Genomic DNA, 27,385 nt, shown 5'->3' with positions numbered 1-27,385 from the left:
ACATCTATCTTAAGAGATTGTGCCATATCCAAAGGCCTCCTTCCGTTGATGAGACCATCCTAGCACAATTTGGCAGAGCAATCATGATTACATCAATGTGCATGGAAGTGATAATATTTTTCAGTGAAGAAGTTAGAAGCTGTTTGAACTCAATTGTCTTTCAGGGCATAATGTTACAAGTGAATCTATTTGACGCACTGCGTTGAGGAGAAGTAATTAAAGTAGTGAAACGAATGATATGATCTCTTAGCTTTGACCAGTAGTGCTATCAGCAACACAACTATTTGTTAGCATTATATAACCACAATGCTGACCATAACGACATATTATCACACATTGTAATTATAGTACCAACAACACTGCGGGACTACATCAGTTTTGAGATTGAACATTCTTGTTACTAACACCTTTAAACTTATTAAAAACTTGAAAAATCAGACCATAGTGAAAAATATGGAATTTTCAGCAAGTACATAAATATAACCATACACTGAACAACACAAAAAATATATTATCATCATAACCCAGAATGGCAGTATCACAATCTCCAATACATGCAAAGTAGTTTTCCTTTACAATCTAATTCCACAGTCATTATACTTTTATCTTTTAACAACTTCTCTGATGTGTGATTTGTAGTATGTGTCACTTTATATGTGATACAAACTCAAATTTTATACTGTCATAATAAAGCTGAAACACACCTGTCCCTGATTACATAAAATGGTAGACAGTACAGTTATGATTTTGACTTACATTTATTAAGGCATGCCAATCTCAAGTTAAAATAACTGATTCTGATAGGAAAGGTTTACATGCAAACATTAGTACTGAAAAGTTTAGTGTAAAAAGGCTGTGCTTTAAAAACGAAATGAGAGAATTAAAATCACAAACACGGGGATAGTTTTTTGAGCCAATTACATCTCTTGTACCAAGTACATAACGTAATTTAAAAATTTGTAGCAGTTTCATATACAATGCATGTGAATTTTATATCTTTTGTTAGCTGGTTTAAATAGTCCATAGTGTTCACATACTCTGCTCACAGCTCCAGATAACATTTACTTAAAATACTTCAAGTTTAATGTATGCAGCAATTGCCTTTGAACTGCCCTCTTCCCACGTAATTTATCTAGCTCTGTATTTGCAAGCACTTTTCATCCATGTACCAGAGTGGCTAATAAGATAATTAACAAAGCTTAAACATCACCTTGTAACTTTTGTTGTTTAGAAGGGGCAAAAGGAAATTGGTGCAAGAAGCAGTAAGAAAACTGGAACACAATGGTTTACAAGAAAACAGGACATATACTACAGTGAAAGCACTTGCCACCTCCTAACTTATCTGTTAATACTCTGGACTTGGAAAATGTAATCAAGGCCCATTAATTAAAAATACACCACGAATCATTTATATGCTGTTGTTGCTTCAGATGTCAGCTGATTTGTGTGGTTCTTTCCCCTAATTGATATATGCTTTAAGTTATATATCCCACCAGATATTTTCACATAAAACCAAAATTCTAATGCAAACATATTCTGATCCGTAGAAGCGGTTGGCGTTCAATACAGGAGTACAAGATGTTATATAATATCCATTGTTTCGCAGCTAATCTATTTGCCTGTCTCGTTTATATTATAAAAGACTCTTATGACTTCACGAAATGGGCACATACTTCTTCCATATGCTGTAAACATGTTTCTCTTTATTTCACTGCACTCTTGCAAAAGGTTTTGTTGAAACTAATATAAGTGCAGGCCCCAACTAGTTTACTTTTAACCTTCTAAAATTTCTTAGCATCTTGACCAATGTCCCTTTCCCATAGATGTGGGAGCTTCGCCCTAAGTTCAACAAGATCGCGGAAAATATAATTCGGTAATACACCTTGTCTTTGCAGTCCTCTTCTGCACAGTTCATCACTGCTTTTCGTCACTAAAGCACAATGCCAATGCGCCCCAATGGCTCCAACATAATCGGTTTCGACTTTATCACCAATATGAAGAGAACATGATGGAGTTACATGGGCATCAATCTTCAATGCTAAGGCCAGGGCTTTTTCAAATATTTTGGGTGATGGCTTTTCAATACCAGCTTCATATGACGTTACAACAAAATTAAAATACTTATTTAAATCCAGTGAATTCAGTACACAATGCAGTCTTTCATCGTAGTTTGAGATTACGCCAATAATTGTGTTTGTCTGCTGGAGATATGACAATAAATCTTGGGCGCCTTCAGCAACGGCATAACAATCTCCGTTCTCGAAAGCATTTATGAGATAACCTGCAACACTGTCATAAGTGCTTCTGTTGTACTGGCATCGTGTTGCCTTTTCAAGAACATCTACGACCAGCAGATTCCACCACTTTTTCCAACCTATGCCGGTTTTTTGACCGAAGTTCGGATGCTCACGGGATAATTTATCATACTGGGCTCGGAATATTAAAGCGATGTCTGATGGCTGCGCAGTAACGCCGAAGAGAGACGCTGCCTCTGAATACAATGTCTGAGGTGGCCTCCGAAAATTAAGAAGTGTCCCACTAACATCAAATGTCACTAAGCGAAAACGGTGCATCGCGGTTGTCTCACCCCCGCATAAACACTGTTATCTGCATTAACGTGCTACAGTGTGCAATCAGTGAACTCGTGCTGAACCGCTTCCCTCAATCGCAGGTAGATGTCGCTGCACCACTGTTTACAAACGTATTTACTTGACAAGCACCCATGCATACGATGGGGGGAGAGGGGGGGTTGACGATGCTAGATTCATTTCGGAAATAGTCGCAACAACACAGGGGGGGAGGGGGGGGGGGGGTCTTGCACTATCCCCACCACGTCTTCCAGTTCCAACCAAGTGACCAATGAAAAGTCAGAACTGGAAGACCAATCGGAAAGCGCTATGTTTCACCCGCGTGCAGGTCTGTATATGTTTTGTTATTAAAGTTTGTTTTGGCACCCTGAAGATTTGTGACAAACATGTTGCCATCGGCAGGATTTCTTATAATAATGTAATTAAATATCAACCGACGATACATCGATAGAGTCAGCAGGACATTCTAATACGAACAAAAACTGCATCCAACCGTGTCTAACGTTGTTTCGTCGTGTGGCTAGAAGCGTTAGATTACTGCGTCGAAGGTTACAGGTTTAAAACTTGTTGATTCTTAACTTTTTTTTTACTTTCGAGTTTGTGACAGATTCTGAAATCAGAAATGATATTTATATTCCTTCTTGTTAGAAATATTTGACTTTTTTTCGATTATGCCGCTATTTCCATGGGTGACGTTGGGCACCAACTGAAGACTACAGCTTAAATCGCTGTGAGTGAACTGCAATAGTGACAATTGGAGAGCTGCTTAAAAGTGGTCTCCCATTTAGTTTTTATTACAAAAAGAGAAAATAGTAAAAAATTATTTAAAAACATATATTTAATATATCATGTTGTGCGCCATTTACATTTTGGTAACAGGAAAAATTATTAAAAAAATATTTTAAAAGACTTTACACTTCGCGAGTTCCAAAAATAGCTGCCAAAATGGGATCCCATAAAATAACACCAAACAAAATTATAAAACAACTTCTACTGTAGTTTCAAAGTGAGTATAACATAACATCTTCCAGAATGTTAAAGAACTTCTGTGTGTTTTCTTTGCTTGACGTTAAGAGCCCTGTTATAGAACGTTCCTGTAGGATTTATTTGTGACAGATTGATTGTGTGTCAGTTAAGAACTACCCCACATTTTCCCAGCAGTTTCATTTTCGTATGGGCGTTCAGTGATATTTCTCTCTGACAGTTGTATAGCCATTCTTCACACGTCATTACGACAAACCATGAAGGAAGAAGCTTTCATAGCAAGGTAACACAGACTAGCTCTTCAAGAGCTTTACCTAAGTGTGTAGGCCTGCCTTTCTTTGTTTTTGATGTTTCATCAGGTGTATTTTTTACTTCTTGCTGGACACCCTCATAAGAGTTGTTTTTCGAACATTAAACTGTTCACTGGCCATCTTCCGACTAACCTGTTTTTTAAATACATCAATAGCTTTAGTCATTTTATACAGACTCGACATTCTTTGATTAGCGCGCCCTATTACCCTCAGCAAGAGAATTTTAAGGTAATGAGAGTGCACTAATACGTCAGGCTTGAAACATGAAAAAGAAAGGGGCCAAGTTTAAGGAACTTCAGGAGGTCCAGCCAGTTAATGTGACTAAAGCCTACATTTCATACCAGAATAATTTTTTAATCAAACATCTAAACCAAAATGTATGATACAACAAATGCATCAAAGCACAATACATATGCTGTGTGAATATGTATCAATCATTGCTACGAAAAATAGCAATTTTCCGTAAAACATTTGCGTGTACACACTGTGGAAATGATTGCACTCCATATAACTTATTCATGGCATAAGCTGGTTTCCTGTACTGCGCTAACATTCAACTGTAAAGTACACCTACACCAGACATTTCTCGCAGGAACTATGCTAGAAGCTTCGCATTTCACTTCATGCAGGAATAGTTCTCTGATTTCACTGTTTAAAACAGAAATACAAATAAAACACGCAACATAGTTTTCGAAAAGAAGCACAATTATCGCAAGTAAATATAATTTTCAGAAGAAACATTTTTCAAACGTAGGCAAGCAAATTTTCAAAGAAGCGACAGTCCTGTAAACAAAATCAGATGTTTTCACACGCACGCGAACGAAACATAGCGCTTTCCGATTGGTTAGAGCTGGGACGACATGCGTCCCTTTTTCGAGTTGCGGGCAACGGACGGTTGCGAACACTTTCGACTGGTCAGAGGAAATTCTACAGACTGGCTCCAAAGCCATTCACAAGTGTGTTCCAAAGAAATCAGCGCGCGCATGTACAGAGCTTTTTGTTTTCAGTCTCGTAGCATTCTCGTTGAACTAAGAAATTCTAGGTCCCCGTTTGCCTTTGATAGGATTCTAGTGTAATTCTATTCCATTGAGGGATTTTTCTGTAGAAATGTGTTATATATATATATCAACAGAGGCATCACAAGCAAAAAGCTCTATCCTTTAACGTTACTTTCAAAATGAAAAAAATTGTTTTGCATACAAAAATCCGAACACAAGAGTCGATAATGGGCGTCACGTACTATATTCACCGCTGTAAACGACACGCGCACTTAGAGGGGAGGTAGCAGAAGTAGAAGTAAGCATTAAATGTTGTTAGACATATTATTGACTTTAAGACACATACTACATTCTTAATCAGTGGACACATTGTGGCCACTCCATACCAACTACACCAACGATGGTTTTTCTACAAATTAGATAATTTCCGGTGTTTTTAATGTTTGGGCACTTGCTACCTTGCTCTTTATTAACGTTGGTACTATTTATCTGAAACGTAATGCCAATCAGCAACAAAAGTTGTGTTGCCAAAACTAATGAGATATGCTGGTGAAATTCTTTCATCATATGCATATAATCAAAATATGACGAAAAAACAGGATGTTGATATGGAATAATTAAGAACGCCTTCAGTTAATATTTTGTATCACTAGTTCTCCAAGAAGTGCCAACCGAAAGTGGGAAGCAGAAACTTTTGACTCAGTTTCATTCATCATAATCGATGATTTTGGTAAGCCTGTAACTGTCATTCATTCTTTGAATATAGTAATGAAACACTGCACAACTCTCGTATTTTTTAATGCTTCGTACGACGCATTTCGAAAATTTCTCATCATGATTAAATATTTCCACTAGTATATGTGTGTGTTGTCCTGCCTGTCTTGTTCTACGGCCGCCTTTTTTGTGGTTATAAGACACTGTGCCTTCTCCATGATGCAGAACACAAAAAACACGCAAACTACCACTCATATGATTTGTGCACTTTCAAAGTGTGTGTGCACATGCTTTTCTGCATAATATAGCACGCACGTTACGGTACCTTAACCTCAAAAAGACGACACAATACAGTAGAAGAAAGGCAAAACACAAACAGCACACAAAATACTTACGTAAATATTTTGACTTGGCAATGAGAACAAATTCTAGAAACGCCTAGTGCTAAGTACGACAAAAAAAAATTGAAGGAAGTAGAGGCAGTCAGGTCCTGTCCTACGTGAACGATAGCTTCAGGCGCCAAAACACAACCGCAGGTTTAGTTACGGAAGTGTCAACTGTAGTGGTGGGCAGAAAATCGCGTATCTGTTAGAAATCACAGTGATTGAGAAGTCACAGATATCACAATAACAACTTTACAAAATCTAACTGCGATTTCAGTCACAGTTAGCAGTCACAAGTAGCATTTCACATCAACGCCGTGAGGCATCTGTTGGCCGAATTCCGTACTGGTTTCTGCGATTTCAGTGACAAGTCGCGGCTAGAAGTCGCAAGTAGCAACTAAAAAGCGCAGTTAACAGTGCCATCTGTTGGCCAAAGTTCGTACTACACTCATTTCTGCGACACGCTATTGAGTCTAACTGCGATTTCCGTGACAAGTCGCAACTAAGAGTCGCAAGTAGCAACTAAAGGGCGCAGTTAGCAGTGCCATCTGTTGAGCAAAGCTCATACTATGCTATTCGCTACCGAGTCAAACTGCGATTTCCGTGACAAATCGCAACTAAGAGTCGCAAGTAGCAACTAAAAAGTGCAGTTAACATTCTTTTCGTAGTGCCATCTGTAGAAAGACGTACGTACTTCGTTATGAGAGCCTTGTGCCTCACAAGATCGGTGTGCTGTGTGTGCATATGAAGGACATATTTCATTAGTGGTACAACTCCATTTTTGTTCATTTTGAGATACGGAGTCGTGAAGTTAAATGAACGCTGAAAAATCTGCAGTTGAGATACCAGAAATATTTAAGCATATGGCTTGTTGCTAGAAATGAACCTTTATTAATGTTTGTTTGGATCATTAATTTCAGAAGCATTATAGACAGAAAAATGGAGGTAATGGACTTATACCACTATTGAAATAAACCCTTCCCATTATAAGACGACATGCACATTCAGCATCAGTTATGGATGGTCAAACACAGCTGTGACTCTGAATGTATTATATTAATAAGAAGCAACATTGCCTTTTTCTCCTGAAAATATCAAGTAACGTAACAAATGTGATTCTGCTTCCAACATGACAGTTTTCGTTAATACTCCACATGCCTACAGGACTTTGCAATGTTAACACAGCAGAACTCAGACATGTGTATAAGTGTAGTGAAATGAAAACAGCATTATTGAGTCATATGAATGCCTCACTTTTATTCCGCCACAGTTCAAGACTCAGGATAAAAATTTTACACCTCGTGTCCTACATGGCAACTTCACACACACGAACTTTTTGCTGACACTACTACCACCTACATAAGTGAGCTTTCCCTGTGTTACTTTCAAGTACTGCACGTAAGCTATTCCTGATTTAACTGGAAGATCTGTACTTCCCACTTTCATACCAACAGCCTCAAAGTTCATATTGTAGACTTTGGGCTATGTTACAGGTCAGTGTCACACCAAGATTGCGGAGAAGGGGGGGGGGGGGGGGGGGGGCGGCGTGTCACTTTCCAACTAGCGTTTACCAGCAAATAAGTGGCGGAAAATTACGGGTATAGGACGGCTTAAACATGTGGAAAATGAGATTTTCATTATTCACTCACTCTATTTAACATTTATTATTCCTTTACAACCGCATAACAACTTCAATAAAACACAGTTTAATCGCTCATCTGCACACTTATTTCAGAATTCTGTCACTTTTAAACTGCAAATCCTCTAAGAGCTGTCTTGAATCTTCACGAGTCTCCCTCGACAGCCTTGATGTGGGTAGATACGTACGGTAACCAGTAATCAAGAGTCAGAATTGTGTCTGCAAAATCACAAGGATTATTAAACAATTTTTGCTGTCACTAATTACAAGCAATATAATTGACAGAATAGATTGCTAATATTTGCTGTAATGAAAGCCACTCAATGGGGTATATTTCACATTTGCAAGAACAATCTCAATGAAATAATGAAGTCCATCGAAACACTTAGAAACTAACCTCTCGTCTGACGAAAACGGTCTAAAGACGCAGTGGCAATTTCTCCAGATCTGTTGACAATGACATTTTGAGTTATCAATTTACTGAGTGACTGAAATGTAGTTCAGGTACCTGTGAACATAACAATATGTTAGAATTCATTTTCTAAACACGAACTATTACGCTACTGTATGGCTACTTACATATTAATTACACTATTAATATTTTTAGTTGTTTCTTTAATACATAATTAAAGCCAACGGAAGAACAAACGTAAAACTTACTTACCAATGACAGGTTTGTTGAGATGCAATTTTCTGTGTGGGCAGATGTAACTTTTTCATACAGTGGTAAGTCGCAGAAATCGCAGGAGTCACAGAAATCGCAGAAGTAGCAGAAGTCACAAAAGTCGCAGAAGTAGCAGAAATCGCAGAAGTAGCGGAAGTCACAGAAATCGCAGAAGTAGCAGAACTCACAGAAATCGCGGACGTAGCAGAAATCGCAGAAATAGCAGTGGCGGAGGGATACACGACCTACGTTCCTTAACTGCGACAAATCGCAGTTAAGAATAACAGATACTGAAAAGTAGCATTCACAGAAATCACTGGTATCGGAAAATCGCAGTTTAGCCCATAACTAGTCAACTGGCGACGTTTGAATTCAAACGTGTTTGAATCTTGTCGCTGCAGCACACGCGACAGAGAGCTAAGTCACGTGTCTTTCCGGCGAAGAAGTGGAACGGACACGACGGCAGCTATGAATTACTTAACATCCGATTTTAAGAAAACTATTCAGTGAAAGAAAAAAACTGATCCTTCTGCAACCTATAGCTTAATATCTTTAAACGATACAGGTCTGAACTTATTTTCGTTATTCGTCATAGTTACTGCACTGCACGAAATTGAACACATGGCTGCAGGAAATTTGTAAGAATTTGCAGAGATAAAATCACATTACGTAGACTTTCCGTATAGTTCATTTAAGGCCATACATTACTGCGAATGAAATCTAACCAATATATCTAAATTGTATTTAAAGTTGAGACCGGTATGACATCTCTTTTCATTCTTGAGATATTGGTTGTCATATCCGCAGACGGGTCGCCCACGGTGCGTCGGAACCTTTCCTGTACTTCAGCAATCAAGTGGTCGTAAAAATCATCGTATCTCATAAGAGGTTCAAGATATCGAAACGACGAATTTTGGAAATTACAGCACATAGAAAGGACTATTTTATTATATGATTAACACTCGCTACATGTTTGTAAATTTATGAGCAAAGCGGAAACAAGATTCCCTATAATTTACACCATGAGGTTTTGTCAAAATTTTCATAGCCAAACAAAGGGAGAGAAACAGGTAAACGGAGTATCAAAGTGACCAGCATGAGGTCTAGTTTGGCATAAAAATATTTAACTGTTTGAAAGTAATTAACGAAAATATAATTACTAAGCAGAGGAAAAACTGAAATATTTCACTAAAAGCTACTGTAAATGAAGTGTTAAAAATTTCATCTGTTCAAGACCTAGCTATTTTGCACATAAAAAGATACATTGGTGCGATATTTAAATGTCAAAAAGGCTTCCTGCGAACCAAGTGCATCAGGAAGGCAAATGAGGAGTCAGCACGATCATGCTTTCTGAATAAAACTTGAAATTAAAAAAGAAAGAAATCAGTCAAATATTTTATGAGAAATGTTCTACGTGCCTTTGAATGATGCTCGAAATGATGAACAGAAAATGAGGTGCACCAAAAGTTTCCCTAATATTTTTTATTTCATACTTCTAGACAAACCATTGCACAAAACGTTTGCCTTTCCTTTCAAAAATTGTGTAACCTTTGCTTTTACAGACTATTTAGAGTAATTGAAACACTTGGCCTTGACACTGACTGCTGATGAATTACGTTCGCAAATATCTGTAATATTTCATGATTCATTGTAATTTATTAGGAATTATATGTGTGTGATATACTGGGATAATTGTGAAGATCAAGTTCTTTGCCAAGACCTCAAAAATATACTTAGCGATGTAGTGTAAACAGTATACATAAAACTTGATAATCAGAATTGTAGCTGAGTCAGTAAAAATATAAAAACGACACAGAATCGAACTCAGGACGTTTACCTAACCCGTGATGCGAACTTTATATGATACCACTACACCACAACTACCTTTTGTTTACTACTATCAATCTCTGTAGTTTTGTTTGTATTTAGTGTAGTTAGCCATGTAGTAGGCATTCCTCTGAATTTATTGGCTGTTAAAAGTTCTTGATTGTATAAACAAACATTCGTTTTTAATTTATTGGTGAGATAGTCGAATGCTCCTCTGTTCATTCACATGTATTCGAAGAATTTGTCTGGTGACCTCCATAGTTGATGATATTTATGAAATTCTCCATGGAGATTCCTCCCTCTGTAAATTTCATGCACAGCATTCCTCGTCGTTTTCTTATCTTAAGTAAACCTAATTATGTAGCCTTACACTCCAGCTACAGTATTCTACAGGTTCGGGACGCCGTTTTATAGAAACAGTTGGTTGGCTCTAAAATAAGCAGCAGCATCAGGTGAAAAGCTTTGGTGTCCTGTGTGCGAGTGACCATTACACGCTAAAGATGGCTGACTTAGACTGATGCATAAACAGGAGTTCCATTGCTATAGCATAATTTCTAAATTCAAGGAAAAATGAATTTGGACAAGAAGATGGTTCCACATCTTTATTAGTCCATTTTCTTGCAATTAAATAAAATAAGTACTTGATATCAAATTTGAGTGCACTGTTATATTCAATTGAGTTCTAATTTAAAATGTTGAACACGTTCTCCCTCTTTCAATTATTTTGGGAAGTTTCAAAACCTGAAGGCAACAACCAAGAAGCAGAGGACTTTTGTTCCCTCAATTAGTTTTATAGGAACTGAAGACAAAGCATCAAATTTGAGGACTGTCCCCAGAATATGAGGATATCTCATCACCTTAGTTAAGTGGTTAAAAGTGTAATTGGAGATTTGCGTTGTTGAATATTGTTGGAAATGGTGGGGGGATTTTGGGGAAACCAATGGTAGTAGAAAAGAAAGTTTTCATCGTCTAAGGTGGGAAAACACCTAGCAATGGCCTTGTTTGGAAATGGAGACTCCTAAGATAACTAGCTTGCAAATTTTCGTTTAAACTTTCTGGATGGCTGAGACTATGTTATAGTTTAATTCTTTTTCATGTCCCTGTGTTTTCTATGCTTTTTATTTTGAGTAGTACTTACATTCCTTTAGCAGATTACCAACATACTTCGAGAATTTACTGACATTTGTGTGTCTCATGATGAATTTGTAAATTATTGGCAATTACAATCCACTCCTGAAGAGAGTGCACTTATATGTTTTGTTACAGAACACAATAATATCCCAGAATCCTTTCAAAAAACAAAGGAATAAAAACAATTTTACATGCAGGACGCAAACCGACACACTATCTAGATTCCTTTCCACTATGTAACAGCAAACTGCTATGCCACTGTAGAGATTGTGAAGACAAAAGTCAATCTGTCCTCAACTTGGTGCTCAAAAATCTGGTAACCTTACATCATACCCATTAACAATATCTATATATTTTAAGACTTGCATTAGAAATTAGAGTATTGGGAGTAGTACAATAATTCTACATGATTAACTATTTAGTTTCAACATTTTGAATTTTTAAACATGCGACATTAAAAAATAGTGTTTTGAAATACAACACTGCAACTTCCACACTCACACTAAGAAGCTTAAGTGCATTAGATATAAAAGAACGTGTGTTCAAAATTAAACAATAAAATACATCATACATTAAATAACGAAAGGCATTACATTTTATATCTTTTTTTAAACTCTCTCCTCTAACTTCAGTGGTGTTTTGCGTTCTTCCCCTTACTCAAGTTATCATTTGCCTTTATTTTAGCAACCTCTTTAATAAGGTCTTCAATGTCAAGCTGATAAGCTATGTCTTTCTCTACTGAAACTGCAGCTTGTCCCCCACGATCACACTTGGTTCATAGAAATGCACTGATATGTCTTTATTGAGTTTCAATAAACTCCTCTCTGATATCAGTTAAGTCAAAAGGAAATGAAGAGCTACAACCAAATTACGAAACCCATTTTTCAACTGATTTTGGAACAGATAGTTCACTGGATCTTCAGTTTTCACATTCTTTGGTATTCAATGACTTATTCTTGAATGTTCAAAACAGAGAGCTGCTGAATCAGCGTCTTTTACAAAAGACTGGATTTCTCCAGTGCTATGCTAGAACAGAACAGTTTACAGTTTGATGCACAAATCCATGAGTTCTTTGGAAGTTGTTGTATAGAAAACCAAATAATCTTGCAATTTCATTCAGCTGTATGAATCATTCTTTTACAAAACTAATTGCTGTGTCCAATATTGCAAAATAGTAAGGTACTCTGAATTTATCTTTGGGGTCAATCTTATATCTGGCTGAAAAATTGGCTCAATATTAATTTCTTCAGCTAGCTCTCGAGTACCAACCACAATTTCCTCAAATTCCACGCCACTCCTCGTGTTATTCAAATAATCCTATGTATTTTTAAGCTAATATACTATGCCATGTTGCAACAGCTACCACAAACTTAAATGAAGATATGCTGTTTAGAAAACCTTCAGATTCTACCTTAGCTATGGTACCAGAAGAGCCTTTGAGAGTTCTTAAGAAATTTCATACAACACATCGTAAAAATGTGGTAACCGGTAGCTTATGGATGTTACAGCATCAGACCTCCTTGTCCACTGAGCATCACTCAGGGATTTTAGAGACAAAGCTTGTATATGATTGAATTGCACTTACCATGTACTTCTTTCAGATATGTAGAAAGAGAAGTACAAAACCTAGTTTGTGAATATGTGATCGATTATCCACCAATCAATACGACACCTGATTGACAAAGGACCTCTGGACACAAAGGCAAAAAGAAAGACTGATGGAATATGATGTCAAGTCATAACATCTACACAACGCAGTACATGGGTCCCACTCCAGTGCTCGACAGAGTTGAACTAAGGTCGTATTTGTTTCCGTTTTGTAATCGGTATTGGCTGCTCTAGTTGTAGAGGCAATGTGTTGAGTTTTAATTTTTCCTCTTTTTAATTTTTTCTCCTCATTCGATCAGTTTTTTCGTTGTTTGATATGAAATTAATTTTTTCCACTCTTTGTCGCCCCTAACTTTTTGATAGCTAGTATTGTGTAATAGTAGAAATGGGCCTGTTTCCAAACAAGAACATCTTATCTGTGTGCAGACATAACGTAATGTCATACTGGTACATAAATGTAACGTTTTCTACCTTTGTTTCAGTTCCTTTCAAAAGTGGAAAGGAAGAAGCCCATTTTTCTCGCAGTGAGTAGTAAGTTTTCGCACAAAGTGCACTCCTGTAAATGGAAAAAAGAACACATTGACACCGGTGTGTCAGACCCACCATACTTGCTCCAGACACTGCGAGAGGGCTGTACAAGCAATGATCACACGCACGGCACAGCGGACACACCAGGAACCGCGGTGTTGGCCGTCGAATGGCGCTAGCTGCGCAGCATTTGTGTACCGCCGCCGTCAGTGTCAGCCAGTTTGCCGTGGCATACGGAGCTCCATCGCAGTCTTTAACACTGGTAGCATGCCGTGACAGCGTGGACGTGAACCGTATGTGCAGTTGACGGACTTTGAGCGAGGGCGTATAGTGGGCATGCGGGAGGCCGGGTGGACGTACCGCCGAATTGCTCAACACGTGGGGCTTGAGGTCTCCACAGAACATCGATGTTGTCGCCAGTGGTCGGCGGAAGGTGCACGTGCCCGTCGACCTGGGACCAGACCGCAGCGACGCACGGATGCACGCCAAGACCGTAGGATCCTACGCAGTGCCGTAGGGGACCGCACCGCCACTTCCCAGCAAATTAGGGACACTGTTGCTCCTGGGGTATCGGCGAGGACCATTCGCAACCGTCTCCATGAAGCTGGGCTACGGTCCCGCACACCGTTAGGCCGTCTTCCGCTCACGCCCCAACATCGTGCAACCTGCCTCCAGTGGTGTCGCGACAGGCGTGAATGGAGGGACGAATGGAGATGTGTCGTCTTCAGCGATGAGAGTCGCTTCTGCCTTGGTGCCAATGATGGTCGTATGCGTGTTTGGCACCGTGCAGGTGAGCGCCACAATCAGGACTGCATACGACCGAGGCACACAGGGCCAACACCCGGCATCATGGTGTGGGGAGCGATCTCCTACACTGGCCGTACACCTCTGGTGATCGTCGAGGGGACACTGAATAGTGCACAGTACATCCAAACCGTCATCGAACCCATCGTTCTAACATTCCTAGACCGGCAAGGGAACTTGCTGTTCCAACAGGACAATGCACGTCCGCATGTATCCCGTGCCACCCAACGTGCTCTAGAAGGTGTAAGTCAACTACCCTGGCCAGCAAGATCTCCGGATCTGTCCCCCATTGAACATGTTTGGGACTGGATGAAGCGTCGTCTCACGCGGTCTGCACGTCCAGCACGAACGCTGGTCCAACTGAGGCGCCAGGTGGAAATGGCATGGCAAGCCGTTCCACAGGACTACATCCAGCATCTCTACGATCGTCTCCATGGGAGAATAGCAGCCTGCATTGCTGGGAAAGGTGGATATACACTGTACTAGTGCCGACATTGTGCATGCTCTGTTGCCTGTGCGTATGTGCCTGTGGTTCTGTCAGTGTGATCATGTGATGTATCTGACCCCAGGAATGTGTCAATAAAGTTTCCCTTCCTGGGACAATGAATTCACTGTGTTCTTATTTCAATTTCCAGGAGTGTAGAACATACTTTGTGATGAAGCAAGCTGGGAGCTCTTTACTTCCTCTCTTTTTTGCCATTTGCCTCTTGAACTCATTTTACTTTCATATTTGCCTGATTACCATTAACATGCATGAGTATAATCTGCATTTCCATAAAAGAGAAAGGCTGGCCCTCAGTTTGAAGGAATATAGCACCAGTTCTAATTTTGTGCTTAGTTTTTTGAATGTAAATAACTTTCTAATTTATTTTGAGCATTCCTAGTTAATACCTTTTGCTATAGTGTGATATCAGTAATTAATTCATGACTTAGGTTGTATTGTTGGCTTATAAACAAATATAAATTCTGTACTAATTATCAACATTTAGAAGACGAGCTACTAGGAGTCTCAAAGTATTTATTTGTCTCTGTTCGAAAATATATTAGCAAAGCCAGCCCTTAATTCCAAAATAATTACCAGGTTTGTCGAAAGTATTGTTTGTAAACTATCTCTGTTGATTTCATTATTTAAACAAATAATTCAGCCTAACCTTTGTGGTAGAAGGAGCTGTTAAAAACAAGGAATTTTTTGATGTATTCAGTTAATTGAATGAATTATGTTATAATTATAATTTCTGTAACTTAAACGTTGAACAATATATAGTTTCAATGCCTATTATTGTGAGGATATACGAGAGGTGTTTGAAAAGTTCGTGCAAAGTCCGACAGATGGCACCACCGGCGCATATTGAGGTCATGTTTAGTTAGCAGCATCTCTGGCTAGAACGCACACTAAGTTTCAGCCATATTGGTCTATTTCTTTGTCTTTGGCATTTGTGTGAATCAAGGAAGTCGAGTGATTGTCAAAAAGTGGAAGAAAAAGAATTTCATGTGGTGATTAAACATTACTTTATGAAAGGCAAAACTCCTCAGGAGACCAAAGAGATGCCTGATAAACATTACAGTGACTCTGACTTCGATTAAATAAGTCGTTTCAAAATTTTCGGAATGGCCATATGGGCACAAGTGATACTGAACGTTCTGGACGTCCTGTGGAGGTTACAACTCCAGAAATCATCGATGAAATCCAAGATCTGGTGATGGATGACTGAAGAGTTAAGGTGTGTGACATTGCTAGTGTTGTGGGCATCTTAAATGAACGTTTACATAATATTTTGCATAAACATTTGGACATAAGAAAGCTATCCGCAAGATGGGTTCCGCGATTTCTTACGCTTGACCAAAAACGGAATTGTGTGAATTGTTGTAAGGATGGTTTGCAGTTGTTCAGGAAGAATCTGCAGGACTTTACGTGTCGTTTGATCACTGTGGATGAAACATGGATACATTACTATACTCCTGAGACCAAACAACAATCTAAACAAAGGGTTACCAAGGGAGAATCTGCACCAAAAATGGCGAAGGCCATTCCTTCGGCCAGAAAGGTAATGACGACTGTTTTTTGGGATCCGCAAGGGATAATCCTTATCGACTATCTGAAAAGGGGTAAAACTTTTACAGGTGCATGTTATTCATCGTTATGGACCATTTGAAAACCGAGCTGCAAGAAAAACGCCAGCGATTGGACCGCAAAAAAGTCCTTTTCTATCAGGACAATGCACCTGCACACGCCTCAGCAGTTGTGTTCGCAAAATTAATAGCGTTCCAACTCGTTTCACATCCCCTCTATTCTCCAGACTTAGCTCCATCGGATTACTATTTGTTCCCCAATATGAAAAAATGGCTGGCGGGACAAAGATTTTATTCAAATGAGGTGATTGCAGCAAGTAATAGCTGTTTTGCAGACTTGGACAACTCCTATTATTCGGAAGGGACCAACAAATTAGAACAGTGTTGGAGGAAATGTATAAGTCTAAAAGGAGACTATGTCAAAAAATAAAAAAGGTTTACCTCAAACACAAAAGCAGTTTTTATTTTTGCATGGACTTTTCAAATGCCCCTCATATCAAGGACTAATTTTTGGTCCTGAGACATTCAGTCCACAGCCGATTTTCAGACGTGAAATATGTGTAGGTGAGACCAACAACAGTGCATAAACTTAACAGTGGAATAAGTGTAACATAGATATGCTGTGTGTTAAAACAATTAATGACAATGTCTGTTTAATTATTGTAGAATCTTAGAACATACTTCGAGTTCATATTTAATGAAGTGTCTCGAAAAGAACGACCTCCTCCACACCAACAGCATGGATTTCGAAAACATAATCATGTGATACACAACATGTACTTTTCTCATATGACATCCTGAAAGCCATGGATCAGGGCAGTTAGGTAAATGCAATATTTCTTGATTTTCGAAAGCATTTGACTCAACAAAATACCTAAACTTATTATAGGAAGTACAATGATTTGGCGTATCAGACGAAATATATGATCAGTTTGACGATATCGTAGTAGTGAGACACAATATGTTATCTTGAGTAGAGAGTCGTCGACAGATGTGGAAGTAACTAAGGGTGAAGCATGGGAATGATATTAATGCTCCTGCGAACAGTATTAATAGGTACTACAATTTTTGCACAGATGATGCAGTTACCTACAATGAAACAGATAAGATTTCAAAGTGATGCATGACTGGGAGCTTGATTAAAATGTTCAAAAATGTAAAACTGTGCACTTCGTAAAACAAAAAAATGTATCCTGTGAGTCATAGCTGGTATCTCTAAACTCATAAAAATACAATGCTGTGATAGAAGTCAAGGCATTGAGATACGCCAAGTACAAATGGGGGTAGTATCGTGTACATAAGATGTAGAAGGGCAGTGCAGTGGTGAAGCTGTCATTTGTATTCAGATGATTCATATGAAAGGTTTCAGATGTGAGTATGGGCACACAATGGGAATTAACAGATTCTGAATGTTGGTAGTTGGAGGTAGACACATGGGACATTCCACTTGTGCCATGAATACCAAACTTCAGGCATTACCTCTCACAAGGATAACACAGTGGCCGACGACCTTCACTTAACGACCAAGAGCAGTAGCATTTGCATAGAGTTGTCAGTACCAACGAGCAAGCAACAGTGCATGAAATAACCACTTAAATCAATATGCGATGTACAACGAACATATCTGTTAGGAAGGTGCCTTTGCGAACAGCACAACATCGCCTGCTTTGGTCCTCCTGGGCTTGTGACCATGTTGGTTGGACCCTAGACGAGTGAAAAACCATGACCTGGCCGGGTAACTCCGGATTTCAGGTGGTAAGAGCTGCTTGGTAGAGTTCGAGTGTGGCACCATGGACCCAAGTCGTAAACAATGCATTGTGCGAGCTGGTGGCTCCATAATCGAGTGGACTGCGTTTACATGGAATGTACTGGGTCCTCTAGTCCAACAAACAGTTCATTGTTTGGAAATGGTTATGTTAGGCTAATTGGAGACAATTTTCAGCCATTCATGGACTTCATGTTCTCAGACAACTACAGAATTTTTATGGACAACAATGTTCTATGTCACTGGGCCACAATTGTTCGTGATTGGTTTGAAGAACATTCTGCACAATTCGAGAGAATTATTTAGCCACCCAGATCGCCCAACATGAATCCCATCAAACATTAATGGGGCATAATTAAGGACAAAATCCAGCACCGGCAACACTTTTGCAATTATGGACGCAATTATGAACAGATATAGAGGGAGTATGGATGAATATTTCTGCAGGGGACTTACAACAACTTGCTGAGTCAATGTCACGTCGAGCTGCTGCACTACACCTGGCAAAAGGAGGTCTGATACAGTACAAGAAGTTATCACATGACTTATAAATTCAGTACACTTAAATGCAACACTTAGTAAGAACATGAAGTGCAACAACCACACAGGCCCAGTTGTGGTTAGAGCAGGTAATAGACTTAAAATTTTACTGGTAGGATACTAGAGAAATGCAATCAGTCTACAAAGTGGATTGCTTATGAATCACTCATGTGATCCATCATAAATGTTGCTCAGGTGTGTTGGACCCATAACAAATAGGACTGACATGGGATATTGAATGAACACAGAGAAGGACAGTACAAATGGTCACAGGTTTGTTTGATCTTCAGGAGAGTGTCACTGAGATATTGGAAGAACTGAACTGGCAGATTCTTGAAGATAGACTGGAACTGTCCCGAGAAAGTCTACTACCAAAGTTTTAGGACCGGCTTTAAATGATGACCTGAAGATCACTCCACAACCCCCTACATCTTACTACCTTAAGGATGGTGAGGATAACATTAGATTAATTACAGCATGCACAGAGGCACTTGATTAATCTTTTTTTCCTGTGCTCCATATGTGAATGTAAAAGGAAAAAACCCTAGTAATCTGGGGGCTGTACCCTCTACCATGTAGAGCATAGCTGTAGGCATCAAAGAAATGCTACCACAGTTCTAACAATACTCCATGTTTACAATGTTTTTGTGGTTTCTGAAGAGTGTTAAGACATAAAAGAAATGCTACCACAGTCCTAACAACACTCCATATTTACAATGTTTTTGTGGTTTCTGAAGAGTGTTAAGACATAAAAGAAATGCTACGACAGCCCTAGCGATACTCCATATTTAAAATGTTTTTATGGTTTCTGATGAGTGTTATGAAAATAGTACATTGATTTTCTGATTTGAAAAGCACATATAATTTTGTACATGTAAGTAGACAAAATTACTTTATATATGTGGTCCTCAACTGAATGACAGATCAATTAAAATGAAGTCAGCAACAGATCAAATTGAATAAGGTATGGGAAGAATGTGATTTATCCACTGGTATGCAGCCAATATATCAGTTTCAGTTTTTAATACTAATGAGGCACACAGTGCTTGGATATTTACAGAATGCAGATCATTTCTGAAAATAATATAACTTTGTGATCCACACATTACTTTCATGCTTCAGAATAATTAGGTATTGGAAAACAGCAAGCAGTCACATTATTTCGTGTCAGTAAGCTGCTATTACAAAAATATTTCATAATTCTTGCACAGTGTGGGATCCTTACCAGATGTGATTAACAAAGTACGTCAAGAAAGTTCAAAGAAGGGCAGCACATTTTGTATTATTGAGAAACAGGGGAGTGTGTGTCACAGATGTGATGCAGAATTTGGGGGAGGGGGGAGACATCATTAAAACAAATGCATTTCTCGATACAGCAGGCTCTCATGAAATTTCAATCACTAACGTTCTCCTCTGAATGTGAAAATATCTTATTGGCGACCATGTACATAGCAAGAAACTATCATCATAATAGAATAAGGGAAATCATAGCTTGTACAGAAAGATATAAGCGTTTACTTATTTCACATGCTGTTCCAGGGTGGAATAATACAGAATTATTGTAGAGATGGTTCAATGAACCCTCTGCCAGGCACTTAAGTGTGAGTTACAGAGTAGCCCTGTAGATATAGAATAGAAATTCTTACACAAATCATCCCCATTTTCCGCTCCATTCAGATGTCTGACCCTTTCTGAGCATGTTTCTGAAACATGATTTCAAATTTTTCAGCTTAGGTTTTATTACACTGCGCTCCACCGTTTACAAACATTTCAACCCTCGATTCATGTTCCCAACTTTTTACATTCTTGTTGATTTGATGTTATTGGGTGAAGTTCCACAAACGAGCTCTTTCACGGTACTATTGTATATGTTTCTCAGTGTGGTCATTTTTCCACTCCTTCAACATACTTCACACAATTAAAACGTGCAGTCACTTGATACTCACAGGAAACGTCATGCAGAAATCTGCTCATGCCCAACTATGGAGACGGGATCATCGCTTCCGAGAACTGCAAGTAACAATGTGTAGGACATGTCTCCACTACTACGAGTGCAATGCACATGCAGGGCTTGCGAGCTTCCAGAAAAACTCAGAAATATCATTAACCTGTCATTAAAATCTGTCCACATGTGGTGAGCTTTTTTGGGCACTCACTCCAACCTGCCGCACATGAGCTATTTACCAAACAATTATAACCAGTATGCTTGCCGCATCTGTGGCATTCAATAAGCCACATGCCACCCCCTCCCCATCCCAACCCTCGATCGTGCCAAATGGCGGGCATTTCAGGAAGTTGACTAAGTATGGATTTGGCAACCCCAAGTTTTTTGAGGAGGGGACTGGCGAGCATTGCATCCTCTATAAACATAGGCACTGCACATGCTTTAGTGACTTACAGTGGGGCAGTGGAATGTTGCGTGTCACAAGTAACATGGATCTTGGCTTAACCACCCAGGTCGTGAGAATGGTATAAACGTCTATAAGAAAAACCCTCTATCTCAAGGCCTCCTAGACACTGATGAGGCATATCCTAGCAACATTTAGCTGCACTCTGGGCTAAACTGTTGAAAGGTTTGTGACATGCCAAGACATTAAGAATACAGATAGCAAAGAACTCCAACAGGAATGGCTCATATCTTGTATTCTGTGTGTAGGTGCATGATAAAGGACCCCCAGGATACAGTAATGTTAATGTTTATTAAAAAAAAAAAAAGAATTTGGAACACCAATCGATCATAAGCATTGGTGAAGGCATTAATTGTGAATGTGCAGAGGGGTGCAGATAAAGGAAGGGACTTTCATTCAATTATTTGTATATGATTTTGTTTTTCAGACAGCTTCAGTCTCAGTCAGACACTCTGGCATGTAGAAGCTTTTGTTACGCTGTACTGCTCGGAGTATGATGGGCTATGAGTCTTTTGTATCATATGTATTTACGGATAAGATAGAACTTAATAACAGTGTTAAGCATTTTTATTACATTGAAATAAGGCCAAGTCAAGGAAAATTCCTTAATAGTTTGCATCATCTTGGGAGTCACTGGTGTTTTCTGGATCAGCTGCCTGCATCTACAATTTAAATGGAGGAAAAGAAATCCACAGTCATATTTTCGTAAAATTAACAGAAGGAGAAGCTTGCAGAAGACGACAAATACAATTAATATATGTATAGAGATTGACACATAAAAAGAAACGACGCAAGGTAAAATGAATGCACAATAGCACAATTTTGTACATGTAGAACATTTCATAATAATGCAATTGAACTAATATTTTCTCTTCATTGAAAGTTAAAGGACAATTACCAATCAATTTCTTTCATTCCTTTTCCTTCTTTTAAAGTTTTTAAATTATATATATTTTTTATTATATTGCACCTGGCGACCTAGGTGCCACGATTTTAGGAACCCAGTTGTAAGTAGGGTTTGTTAACTATTGTTATCATAAGAAATTTCTATGACATTGTTATTACTCATAAAAACTAATTTCTGTATTTTCTATTTGCATGAATCACGACGGGGAGCAAGTATTAAAAAAAGGCAAAAACTGAGAAGAAAATTTTTGAAAGGAATAAGAATTGGACGCAAGTCACGAAAAATTTTCCATAGTAAGCTGTTTTATTCGGCGCAGCAAAGGTAGGGCGGCTATGCATGTTGCTTGTGTAGTTACGCTTGGTAGGGCCTCTTTTGATGTAGATAGAAATCTTGTCCTCATTATTTCCTTCCTTGGATTTTATTGGAGAAAAATTTACAGAAATTTTTCAGTGTGATACACATTGTCGGTAAAACTTTAGGATTTGTGACACTATAGTTTGAGCATCATAATAGACATAAATAGGCTTTTGACAGTACATAATTTACATTTATCAAGTGTAATAACTAGTGTACGAAATTTTTAATACTTTTGGGAAATTTCCGTTTTTTGCACATTCATATAACATCGCCGAAAAATATATGCCAATTGTTGGTAGCCAGAGCGAAAACGCTATCTGCCAAGATGGCGTAGAATTGCGAGATCGAACAATTGAAGTTTAGGCGCTAAGCATGCCTACTGCAGGAAGTTTAAGTAGACCAGAGTTGAGTGTCGCAGGAGTGACAAATGATAGCGACGCTCCACAACAGAATAACTTTGACGACACAATCTTTAAAATTGGCGAGACAATGTCAAACACCTCCCAGAGCAACATACCGCTCATGAATGAAACGTCGGAGAGCGATCTGTATATGAATCTTGACAACACATTTCAAACACCACTTGGTCACGACACAAACATTAACTTGGGAAATACAGCTGAAGGCAACCATGGTAGTACAACTGAAGCACTGCTATGGCAGCTACTATCCAGCATAAACGCGAAATTTGATGATATGAAACACAATATAAAGACCAAGTTCAGTAATTTGATACAAGATGTGAACATGGTAAAACAGCAACAAAACATTGTTACACAAGATTTAAATACAATGAAGCAAGACCAAAAACGAGTATTCAAGGATTTGCAAGACACAGTCACACAGGAATTCGATGACCTAGCCAAATATATTCTCACTGAAATCGAGGAAAAATTGAATGATATGAAAACACAGATAAAGTATGAAATACTTTCTGAAGTTAACAGAAACATTACGGAGATAAAACGGAAGGTAGATTCTTTTAAATGTCCATCGCGACCTAGTAGAACAACAGATACAGAAAATCACAGACGCAAACACAAACATTGAAGCCACACAAAACCAGTTGCTTTCGACAGTAAAAAAGGTAACCACTATCGTCAACAAAATAAATAGAGACTCTGAAGGTGTACCTCTAACTGTAGAAGAGATTACTTTAAGGGTAGCAACATTAGGAGTTGACTCAGTATGTGCTGAGAAGAAGAGAGAGAAGATAAATGAAAATCTGAGTGATATCATTAGTCAAGCTGAAGCAGGTACGCTAGATAAGGGTAACACCATAGCAGGGAAATTAGTAACCGACTGTAAGTTATACACAGATGTAGTAAGAAAAGCTATTCAGAAAAAGAAAAATTGAAATCGTGAACAAGGTAATCATTAACCTACAAGCGGCGGAAAATAGGATCCGCGATTTTTTAGAATAAAGTATTACCGGACCTTGAAATATGAATGTAAATAATACACAGGCTACAGTGAACAAACAACAACAACCTGTTGTATCTATTCACAAATTGTCACGAGTCTCACAGCAGGTACCAGTGACAGTTGTACATTGCAAAGTGTAAACATATTAACAACTCCAATACCTGATCAACTACCAGCCGGAATTCCAGATAACTATAATAACAATATAAATACGATCGAAAATGCCACGAGTCTATCAACTATTTTTGCAGGCGAAGGTTTGCTGAGACATAGACATTTCCTACGTTTACTACCGAAGGTAAAAGAATGAATCCCGTAGTATTTATTGGATCTTTTCGTCATGTATTTCCACACAACTGGACGGAAGCACAGAAGATCAGATTTGTAGTGGGATTGCACTTATAACCAATCTGAACGAGCTTTCCTCGACAAATACTGGTGTGTGGCAATGCAAGAAGATTCAGACGCGAGGTTTTCAACCCTGCACCATTCAGTGGCAAATCGGTAGCCTACGTGAATACTTTGAAAAATACCTGAACAAGACATGCTACTGGACGAATCCAATATCACAAGTAGAAGTGCTAAATTTTTTGGAAAGTAGTTTACATCGCACATCAGAGAAAAATTAGTCACAACATCTGAGCATGACACTGAATATATTCAATCAGTGCTCGATTCTATCGATTTAATCTATGAGGAAGGAGCTGTACCCCATGGCCCATAGAGCAACAGAAAACCAGGCACAACAACATAATTACAGTCAGTAAAACATGAATTAAACACACAGCAATTTTGGTACAGCACACACATCAGCAAAATTACATGCCCAGAGGTAATGAGTACGGTACCGGGAACGGAAACAACATGGGTAATTTCAACGCACCAGAGAATTACAATTCACCATCACAACACCCTATGCCGAATATGAATAGAAACAGCCACCCGCCGCAGTGGCCGAAGCGCCGTAACAATGCCATGCCTTACGCTGTACCCCAGCCGACCTTTGGACAGCAAAATAACTGCACAGCAGCTAACGACAAATTAGCTAAGTACACACACAGTGCAACTCACTGAAATTTCTCCAGGTAATGAACTAAGTCACGCCACGCCGTCGGAAAACACCAGCCGGTCGTAATTAAGCTCCAGGCGATTGACCTTTGGGAATGGGGGCATGGAAGACCTACAAACATGTTTCAAAGATTTGATAAACGAGGTGACGTGAAGGATGATGAGTATCTGCATGAGTTAGATATAGTAGGTAAAGTCATGGAAGAACAAGTACAAGCAGTCATTAAGGTGAAAATATTTAACACTGACACACAGTTAATTTTAGATACAGGTTCAACTACCAACCTATACAATATTGCTTTCCAGCAGTCTGTTTCACAAACAAATTTGATACTGAGCAAGAAGCAAACACTGAGGTCAGTTACGAAATGGCAGAGCCGAAACAAAGTGAATCACAGGTACTAAATGAGATGCAACAACATGAACTTCCTAACTTGTTATTTAAGTATGCCTATGTTTCCAGTAACGAGCCTGGTTTAATCAAAGACTCAGAATATAAATTTGAAGTCTATCCACATGAAACATTTTGTGTAATGTCAAATCCTATTCTCTGGGAAAAACGAGAGGCAGTAAGGGAAGAGATCAATCGTATGATTAAATGGGGAATTACACAATCTTCATTTTCACCCAATTGTAGTCCAATATTACCAGTAAGCAAACCAGATGGTTCTGTAAGATTAGTTCTCGATGCTAGAGGTATCAATAAGATCATAGTACTAGTATGCATAATACCAGACAACTTGGAAGAACAGCTTCTAAAGTTTTATAATAGAAAATATTTCAGTATACTCAATCGCAAGATGTCCTAGTGGCTCCATGAAGAAAGTAAAAAATAAATGCATTTGTTTGTGGGGGCAGAATTTACGAATTCTGTGTTCTACCTTTTGGACTGAACATTAGCACAGGAATGTTTATATCTGCATTGGACAAGGTTTTAAGACCAGAACTGCTCATCAAAGTCACTGTCTATGTAGATGACCTGCTAACAGCCACACTCACTTGGTTAGAACATATTAGGTTCATTGAACAGGTGCTTCAACGATTTGCAGATTACATAATAATAGCCAATTTAAAAAAGTCTAGTTTTGGTAAGGAGCAAGTCAAATTTTTAGGATGTGTTGTGTCAGAACAAGGTATAATACTTGATCTGAAGGAGCTTGATGCCATACACAATTGCCCAGCTCCAAGGAATAAAAAACAGCTAAAAGCCTTTTTAGGATTAGCTTCGTTTGTTCGTAAATTCGTACCACAACAACTGATGAACAGTGATGTGTTGCTCAACTTGTTATAAAAAAATAGGTTTTGGTTATACTCAGTGTCAGAATTGGAAATTTTAGCAGTAATATGTGCATTTAAAAAGTTTGAATATTTTTTGTGGGGCAAGAATACCAGTGTTTACTGTGACCACCAGTCACTGTGATTTCTTTTAATATGTAAAGTATTGCACCATAGATTAGTTAGGTGGTGTCTATATTTACAAGAATTCAGTTTTGACATCATTTATATTAAAGGAAGTCAGAACGTTATTGCAGACACCTTGTCTAGGCTACCACTAGGTTTAGAGGAATTTAGTGAAGTAACAGAGCAAGATGCAGAAATCAAAATGCAAGGTACAACACAAGAGTTATAATGTTTTGGACGACTTAAAGTGGTGAAGTATGTGTATAAACTCCCACTTCTTTAATGATAAGACTTACTTGAGAGTGTCAACCGACTTTCCTTTTAGCTTGCTGCTGCAATCTCCTTTTCTCTTCTTCTCTGAAGTATATTTGCTAGGACCAGGAATTCCTCAAGACTCTTTCTACTTATAAAATAAGCAGACATACACAGTTTCTTTTTCTTCACTTAATGACGTATATTTGAACATCAAACTTTTACAAATCTCAGTCTTCACATAAGCAAATATTATCCAGTAAGTCTCTTCGCATTTTCAAACCATAGAAACAAAGTAGATTTAGATATAATGTAAGGTTGGCTTGGTAACCATGTCCTTTTTCAATATGAATCTGAATATATGTCTTGTCCTTTCCAGGTCCAAAACGAGCATTAATTAACAATATCTCAACTGTTCTTTCTTTTCCACTACAATCGTCAAAGTTATAAAACAGCACGGAACACATAAACACTCCTTGTTCTGTCACTACGGCTTCCATGGCGCAACTGGCAAACACTTGTAGGTGCCGTTCGACCGCCAAGTCTATAGTTGTCTCACAATAAACTTCAAACCTGCACACGAAGACAGGTGATCCATAGTAAATAGGCTCTCTTTCACTTATATTTAAAATAACGTGTGTTTGAGATGGTAGAAGGCCGAGCGGTTCTAGAATTTACGCAGAAATTCTCAAAGCACTAACAGTCTGATTATCATAAGTTTTGTAAACAGATGAAAATTATACAACAGGAAGATCACAGATGGAGTAAAGTCGAACAAAATCTTAAGCAAGATGAAGGTGGAAAAGTTAAGTAAATGGTATCAGGAGTAAAACGGCATTTTATTTCATAGGAAACATGAAAAATCTTATCAATAGTGTGAGTGTATTCCTGAAGATTATATCCACGAATTTATAACATACATACATGAAGTATGGGGTCATTATGGAGTGAGCAAATGTATTACAAAAATTGTAACACACATTATGTTGATGAATTTAAAAGACAAACACATG

The 27,385-nt window shown here is 38.4% G+C and overlaps 1 protein-coding gene and 1 long non-coding RNA gene across 3 annotated transcripts in view; one reads left to right on the top strand and one right to left on the bottom strand.

Annotated features, from left to right (window-relative positions):
• Positions 1 to 491: 491 nt before the first annotated feature.
• Positions 492 to 2,743, bottom strand: LOC126354962 (rhythmically expressed gene 2 protein-like). Its single transcript, XM_050005047.1, has one exon. It carries the CDS (start codon positions 2,571 to 2,573, stop codon positions 1,782 to 1,784), a length of 792 nt encoding a protein of 263 aa, XP_049861004.1. The 5' UTR covers positions 2,574 to 2,743; the 3' UTR covers positions 492 to 1,781.
• A 17,274-nt stretch (positions 2,744 to 20,017) lies between these two features.
• LOC126354964 (uncharacterized) overlaps positions 20,018 to 27,385 on the top strand; it is a 110,970-nt gene continuing 103,602 nt past the window's right edge. For both annotated transcript variants that reach the window (XR_007565422.1, XR_007565421.1), the window contains exon 1: positions 20,018 to 22,190. This is a non-coding gene — a long non-coding RNA (uncharacterized LOC126354964). The remainder of the gene's footprint in view (positions 22,191 to 27,385) is intronic.

Source organism: Schistocerca gregaria, chromosome 3 (assembly GCF_023897955.1).
Source record: "Schistocerca gregaria isolate iqSchGreg1 chromosome 3, iqSchGreg1.2, whole genome shotgun sequence".
In the NCBI taxonomy this organism is placed as follows: Eukaryota; Metazoa; Arthropoda; class Insecta; order Orthoptera; family Acrididae; genus Schistocerca; species Schistocerca gregaria.
Note: the sequence above shows the minus strand (reverse complement) of the source record. Positions and strands in the feature narration are given on the sequence as shown.

What these genes read in the sequence shown, in the direction of transcription:
- LOC126354962 (XM_050005047.1), bottom strand. Translation starts at nt 2,573, where the DNA reads ATGCACCGTTTTCGCTTAGTGACATTTGATGTTAGTGGGACACTTCTT.